Consider the following 7706-nt stretch of genomic DNA (forward strand, 5'->3'; position numbering starts at 1 on the left):
AAAATAATAGAAATGTCTTATGCAGAAATAACACCGGATGCACTGACAGTACAAGGGGGATAACATCAAAGGCCTCCTACACTTGTGTCTGCATTTCCTCCAGCTTTCTATTTTGTAAATAAAATCACACGTCTTCCCAGCCTGCTTACAACTACCTGCTCTTGCTGTAACCAGTTTATCTGCCATGTTGCAGCATAATCTCACATGACCATTTGTTTGTTGAGAAATAAGCCTGTATCTGGATGTCTCTGTTCTGGACATGAACACACACAGACACAGACAAACATTTCCTTTCTCTTGCTTTAATATGATCTTATCACTGCCAACTTCCTTTATGTAATTAAGATGACTTTACAACTCACTCTGCAATCATTTAACTGTTTTACTGGCAGAAGGGGTGTGCTCTGTAAACGGCATGTGTTATGAATACGTGAAAGTAATAAATCCCTTACAATTTAACTAAACCTTGTCGTACACACGGTGGAAGTGGAGTTTGATCCTTCGGAGTGCGGAAGAAGCTTTGTGAGGAACATGGGATTGTTTTCAGGGAGTTGGTGACATGCTGTATTGTTTGGGCCAAAGAAGTCAGCTCCTGGCAGACCAGCTGGAAGTAAACAGACTGTGACTACTTACTGAAAGGTGAGTTTGTTTTATCCATTGAATACTGTCCAACACATAGCCTAAAGACAGGAAAAAAAACAGAGTCACTGCTAACTAAAAAAAGAAATCGTCCATCCTGTATTTTATATTAATACAAAGTACAAAAGTATTTTTAGCAAAATTTTCTTAAACATGGATTCACAGTTTTTTTTCATGTTGATTCATGTTTTAACAACGTGTGTTCATGAAAAGTAATTATGAAACTGTCAAATGTAATCAAGTTGTAGAAAGAAGCTTAAACATTTAATAGTCGAATCAACTGTTTAAATGCATACTAAGCATCACTCTGCAAACTACAAACAGAAACCATTTTAATTTGGATTGAATTCTAGATGACCTTTGACCTAGCAGCAGGCAACCACAGGGCCAGCATGACCCCATTTCCGTCTCCCTCTCCAGGGGTTAAAGGTACTCTGGTCACTGTGGATATAGTGGTGCTGGTAGTCTACTTCCTACTGGTGCTGGCTGTTGGCTTCTGGGTAAGTACAGATACTGATACCAGAAGTTTTACACAGTAAGCTATTTTCTGTCAGATAAATTAAAAAAGCAGTCAATATGCTTCTATTAACTGAGATGTAATGGCTTGAAATATAAAATATTCTGGGTGGAAATTTGCACACATCATTGCTGCTCTGTCCTTTTTGCCTCCTTACTATAAATATCCTTCAACAAGAACAGAAATGGACTGTTTCATACAAGCTTTTTCAGAAGAACATTCCACTTTCTCATCTTTTGCCCTTTCTCTCCCTCCTCCCAGTTTTTGATAACCTATATTGATCATTCTGTAATGCAACTTCTCTCCATGTTGTATGAACAATCAGAACTTAAGGAGAAAATATGATGATTCTGTTAAATAGGGAAGGAATTTGATTATCGTAAAGAAAGAAACGATATTATTGATGAGACAAAACACAGACGTGCAGCAACCTGACCAGATGCGAAGCAGAATATTATATTTTACTGTTTATTTTCTGTGATGTAGAATCAACGTGCCATTTGCCTCATGACAAAACAAGGAAAATGCCTTTTACATTCATGTTAAAATGTATTAGGAGTGGTACAGAGGTGCACTGGTCACCTCACAGCAAGAAGGTTGGAGTTTGTGGTTTGTTTACACAAAGGTTTGATTCTGTATTAACTCAAACAACTATTCAACAACTTTGATTAAACAACAGAAAATTGGACAAACGGTACCAGGAGTTTGACTGAGCTTTTCTTTAACACAAATAGGATTCCTGATTATAAATTCCCTCTCCTGCAGTGGACATTTCTTCTTCACTTTTACCTTTAAGAGCTTCTTTAATGTTTCCCTTATTTTTACCAGTCTATGTGGAGGACGAAGCGCAGCACTGTGGATGGATACTTCTTGGCTGGGAAAAGCATGACCTGGTGGCCAGTGAGTCAAACACCATAAAAAACTTATGTCAAATAAAATAACATCCACACTGACTGACTGCCTGATCATAACAAAAACACATTTTCAAATCAAATATGTGTTTATTGCTGTCAGACTTGTAGGAAGCCACAGTAACTCCAACAAGACCAGAATGGAAAATCTATTTCTAATAATTCACACTAATAAACTCAGAAGGAGACGAAATATTCTGTGGTTCAAAGCAGTATAAACCAAGTTGATCCTGATTCAGACTCTTTCATCTATATTTAGGTGGGCGCTTCACTGTTTGCCAGCAACATTGGCAGTGGGCATTTCATCGGTCTGGCAGGGTCAGGAGCTGCAGCAGGAATTGGGGCAATTGCTTATGAATGGAATGTAAGAGACTGAATATAATCTATAACATATTAATATAAAAATTAGTTTGATATGAAGAATTGGTCATTTTTAAAGTGAAGATGTTTGTTAATGAACAGGGGATGCTGATGGTGCTGCTGCTGGGATGGCTCTTCCTCCCAATTTATATCGCTTCTGGGGTGAGTTTCCTACACAGATTCACACTTGAACTCATGCATGATCTCATATATTTAATCCCTGACAATCATCTTTGATCTCTTTCCTCTACAGGTGACGACAATGCCAGAATATTTACAGAAGCGCTTTGGTGGTAGAAGAACGCAGTTATTTATTGCTGTCTTGTCCTTATTTATTTACATATTCACAAAAATATCGGTATGATACGAATCCACATTAATTCTTGAGGAATTTAAATGTCATGTTTTGAAATACAACCACATCCCTGCATGTATGTGTGCCTGTTTATGAATCTTTTGCATTTTGTTTTAACCACTTTTCCTCTCTGAGGTTCGCACTGTAAGCGACACATCTCATCCGTTGTGTGTGTTTCTGACCAGGTGGACATGTACGCAGGTGCAGTGTTCATTCAACTCGCTTTACAATGGAATATCTACCTGGCTGTGGTGCTGCTGCTGTCAATCACTGCTCTCTACACTGTAACAGGTGACTCTTCTCCTTCTGTCACCATTTTTAAAAACCTTTGCTTTGACATTGCAGTTATCCTAAAGTCCTGCTTGTTGCTTGTTCTGTCTTTCACTGGCAGTTAGAAGCACATTACATGTTGTATGTTGTGTCCCAGGTGGTCTGGCTGCAGTTATCTACACGGATGCAGTTCAAACCGCCATCATGCTGGCAGGAGCTCTCACCCTCATGTGCTTCAGTAAGTCACATGTTACTAAACGTGACACCCTCCCATCTGCAGCACTTTATGCTCCAGTTTATCTGACCCTGTAGTCTCCACGTTGAGGTTTTGCGGAAGTTGGAGGCTGGAACGCTCTGATGGAGGGTTACGCCAACGCCATCCCCTCTATCCGCGTGCCTAACTCCACCTGTGGCATCCCCCGAGACGACGCTTTCCACATATTCAGAGACCCGGTTAACTCTGACCTGCCTTGGCCTGGTGTCATCATCGGCATGTCCATCCCCTCCATGTGGTACTGGTGCTCTGATCAGGTACTACAGTAAAAATCATTTGTGTAGCACCTTTCATACAGGAGAAAATGGAAGGTATATAGAAGTGATACAGTGAATAAAAAAGACAGAATAAGAGAAAAGTAAGCAAAAGCAGATATCACAAATCAAGTTATGAGAAAAAAGAAAAAAAAAAACTCAAATGATGTATGGGCAAGCCTGACTTCTGGTTTCCACAGTGCCCTGAGTGGCTTAAGTGGATATAAAATATATATATTTAAACTTAATTTACTTCTAAAAATGCAAGAGGTCTTTCATCTATGAAAGATCAAAGTATAATTTAGCGTTTCCATGTTGTTTATGGTGCTCTACACTTATCTGTGAAGTTAGGTTCTGAGTCTTCATCTGAAGATCTCTATCTTCAGAAATTGGTATATTTTGCTCTGCAGAGAGTTTAAATATTCCTTTTATATCAGGCTGGTAGTCAGCCAACCTGAAGGCATGGGAACTTTTAATGAGGATTAACTGTCTTATCAGTGTAGCAATTGTATCTATTTAGGCAGATAAAACTTTTAGCCCTGATACATAACAGATTCCTGAGTGATAACAGTAACCACTTGATTAACCCCTATCAAATTGTAGTTTCATACTGCTGTATGTCTTAATTACTCATTAACCAACACCCACTGGGAGTTAACTGAGAGTTGAGTTTGGCTGGGATTGTCTGCAGGTGATTGTGCAACGCTCCCTGGCTGCCAAGACTCTGACCCACGCCAAAGGAGGCTCCCTGATGGCCGCCTACCTGAAGATTCTGCCTTTCTTTGCCATCATGCTTCCTGGCATGATCAGCAGGATACTCTACACAGGTACAGTGTAAAAGTCATACTTTTATCAATCCAGGGTGCTGCTTTAAAATGTCCTTGAAATAAAGATATAACATAATATAGAATTTACATTAACCTCATTAACAGGGCAAGATGTCTTTCATCTATGAAAGATCAATGTATAATTAAATTTTTTTACATGTGTACAATACTGTACATTTTTATTGAACTATTTCTTCTCGTATTCTTTTATTTTACATATTTCTTTAAAGTTTTAAATATATGTATATATATATATATATATATATTTTTTTTTTATAAAAGAAAGAGGGACTAGCAAAGTAAGAACCTCATTGTATGGTGTAACTGCCTGTGTTTTTACTGTGCATATGACAATATACATATCTTAATGTCACATAACATACCATATGGTTGCACTCAGGTAATGCTGGTTCTTTGGGATTTAATATTAAAAAAAATTTTTTAAATTGATCCCGTGGCAGGTGAAGAGAGTATTGTTGATATCTCAGCACGAGTGACGTGTTTTTTTTTTGTGTATAGATGAAGTAGCGTGTGCGGAGCCTGAGCTGTGCCAACAGATTTGTGGCAACCCGGTGGGTTGTTCAGACATCGCCTATGTCAAACTGGTCATGGAGCTGCTGCCTGCAGGTGAGAGACTTTTTCTGTTGTTTCGCCTCCTGTCCTGCCTTTTGCTTCATTGATACACACACAGATACGATCTCTTTTATGGCCATCTGTGTGCTTTTCCCTCCCAGGACTGCGTGGCTTAATGATGGCTGTGATGATCGCTGCTCTCATGTCCTCTATGACATCCATCTTCAACAGTGCCAGCACCATTTTTACCATGGACATGTGGAAGAGTTTCAGATCCCATGCTTCTGAATGGGAGCTCATGATTGTGGGCAGGTATGCGAGCACAACATGCATCATGTATAACATATACTGATACACCAGTTTAAGCCTGCAGAGAGTAACAACTGTGAAAAGTTTTGCATTTTTGGACTCATAAAATTTCATTTTGTGAAAAGCCTCTCTGCAGTAGTCCACCCTGCTGTCAGCTTTTTCCACAGGTCTTTAGTTAAAGGCTTATACAATGACTAGTATTTCATTCCCACTTGGATAGACTACATTTGAAAAGTAACCACGTATGGCATTATAATGCACTTCAGATGAAATCATCCACCAAATTGCATGTTCCAAGTTTTAAATTTTTCTGTCATCTGCACCCAAACCAGAATCCCTCTTTCCACATAATTCCTAAGTGATGACTTTTCCAGATTGTATCTTCCAACCTTGACACACACACACACACACATATTGTTTCATTACCCAAGGTATGGTGCTGTTCAGAGTTTACTGCCTTCACTTTTCCATTCTCTGGCAACGTCCTGCAATCAGATTATCAGTAAAGAGCGTCTTTGCAGAACTGCACTGTATATTGTTGCATTTAATGCACATCTGACGTTTAATGTGCGCGCTGCAGGGTGTTCGTGCTGGTGCTCGTTGTGGTATCTGTGCTGTGGATTCCTGTTGTTCAGGCCAGTCAGGGTGGCCAGCTCTTCATCTACATCCAGTCCATCAGCACCTACCTTCAGCCGCCCGTTTCCGTCATCTTCCTCACTGGCTGCTTCTGGAGGAGAGCTAATGAGAAGGTGAGGTGGTGTTTAGGACTGATCGAGACATTGGAGATGATGTAATGCAAGTAACTGTATGTACAGTACTCTGATGACACTCTGACAACGCACTGTGTACACCACTTGGTGTTTGACTCCCTCCGTCCTGCAGGGTGCATTCTGGGGCCTGGCTATCGGTCTCACGGTGGGCTGCATTCGCATGTTGTTGGATTTCATCTACCCTACTCCTCTGTGCTATGAAGAGGATGACAGGCCAGGGGTGTTGAAATACGTCCATTACCTCTACTTCTCCATGTTGCTGTCCATCATCACCCTGGCTGTGGTGGTCGTCGTCAGCCTGGCTACAGAGGAGCCTAAACCAGAGCAGGTGAAGCCACTGTCAGGTCCATTAAGACGTTGTAGGCAAAATTTCTCGGTTGCTTGAATTTTTTTTTTGCAGTCTATTCAATTGATGTTTTTTTTTTTTTTTTTTTTTGTGTGTAGTGTTTCTCACCGCAAACCTAAATACATATCTTACTTTAGAAAACAACATTACATATCACATTAATGCCACTACACATAATACAAGCAATACAAGGATGTGCTTATTGGTACCAGTAATAACACCTCAGGTATATTTTAAGGTAAACGACTTTTTAATACACTGATTTACAACTCTGGCCAAAAATGCCCTCATTTGAGGTCTGCAAAAAAAAAGTGTTAACCTATTTTTTGATTCCAGCCCATTCATTATCTAGTCACATCTGAAATGTCTAAAAAAAAAAAAAAAAAAAGATCAAATAATACATTTTCTTAGTTCTTGGAAGATTAATTTCTTGCACGTTTTATTACACAGATCAGTCGTCTGACGTGGTTCACCAGGTTTGACCCGGTGAAGCCCAAAGAGCAGGTGTTAACAGTGGAGCGGAGCATGACGACCTTACAGGGGATTTCTAGTCAGACGGATGAGATGGGAGTTGTGGACATTGTGCAGGAGCACAGCAATGGAAACGCACGCCATCACAGGACAGGTGGGTTCGTGTCCTGCTTTTCACGACTCTTTTCCATTCGTCATGCTTGCCGGTGAATGACCATACCCACCCACAAAACTATTCAATGTATTTTTTGTCTCTCTTGTTAAACTCTCCAGACTCTGCATCATCCGTGTCCAGCGTCCACAGTCAGTCAAGGCTGATGTCTGCCCTCTGCTGGCTGTGTGGGATGGAGCGACGCAAGGAGGGCGATGACGATCCTGTGATTCCTCCTGAACCTGAACATGCTATCTGCTCTCTGGAGGAAAAGCCAAGGCTACGAATAGTTGTAAACGTAAACCTCCTCATTAGCCTCTCTGTAACCGTCTTTATCATCGGCTACTGGGCTTGACGGGCAAGTTATGACACTCTAAATGGACACGTGGTGTATGGGCGGTGGAAAAGGATCTTTTATGAGTGAAATAAATCCTTAAATTCAACTAACCTGAAGACTTCTTTACAACTTCTATACAACAGTCTGTAAAATCTAGTCTTTTATAATTATTTTGTAATTTTCTAATCTTTTTGAGGTGCATTGAAAAATAGTGGTCAAATTTTTTTTTTTATAATACCTAATTTTATATATTCAAGCCTACTATGATGACTGACTGCGGGTGGGGTTTTTTTTGTACAGCTTCGTTTGAAGATTTTTATGGCAAAATATTGCTAAATGACA

At 40.0% G+C, this 7706-nt stretch overlaps 1 protein-coding gene across 3 annotated transcripts; it reads left to right on the top strand.

Moving 5' to 3' along the window:
* Positions 1-1080: 1080 nt before the first annotated feature.
* Positions 1081-7411, top strand: slc5a11 (solute carrier family 5 member 11). 3 transcript variants are annotated; one of them, XM_069713434.1, is made up of 15 exons: positions 1081-1139; positions 1985-2056; positions 2327-2431; positions 2530-2589; positions 2681-2785; positions 2968-3073; positions 3210-3290; positions 3378-3583; positions 4272-4407; positions 4927-5034; positions 5142-5292; positions 5870-6038; positions 6172-6387; positions 6856-7030; positions 7150-7411. In XM_069713434.1, exons 2-15 carry the CDS (start codon positions 1988-1990, stop codon positions 7380-7382), a joined length of 1920 nt encoding a protein of 639 aa, XP_069569535.1. In that variant the 5' UTR covers positions 1081-1139; positions 1985-1987; the 3' UTR covers positions 7383-7411. The 3 variants fall into 3 exon arrangements, with proteins under 3 accessions (XP_069569535.1, XP_069569538.1, XP_069569537.1); XM_069713437.1 differs by lacking the exons at positions 4927-5034; positions 6856-7030; positions 7150-7411 and having other exon boundaries at positions 6172-6448; XM_069713436.1 differs by lacking the exons at positions 3210-3290; positions 6856-7030; positions 7150-7411 and having other exon boundaries at positions 6172-6448.
* The last annotated feature ends 295 nt before the right edge of the window (positions 7412-7706 follow it).

Source organism: Brachyistius frenatus, unplaced genomic scaffold (assembly GCF_029030835.1).
Source record: "Brachyistius frenatus isolate BFR_SWC_R1_liver_20210118 unplaced genomic scaffold, ASM2903083v1 Contig_119, whole genome shotgun sequence".
NCBI classification, from domain to species: Eukaryota; Metazoa; Chordata; class Actinopteri; family Embiotocidae; genus Brachyistius; species Brachyistius frenatus.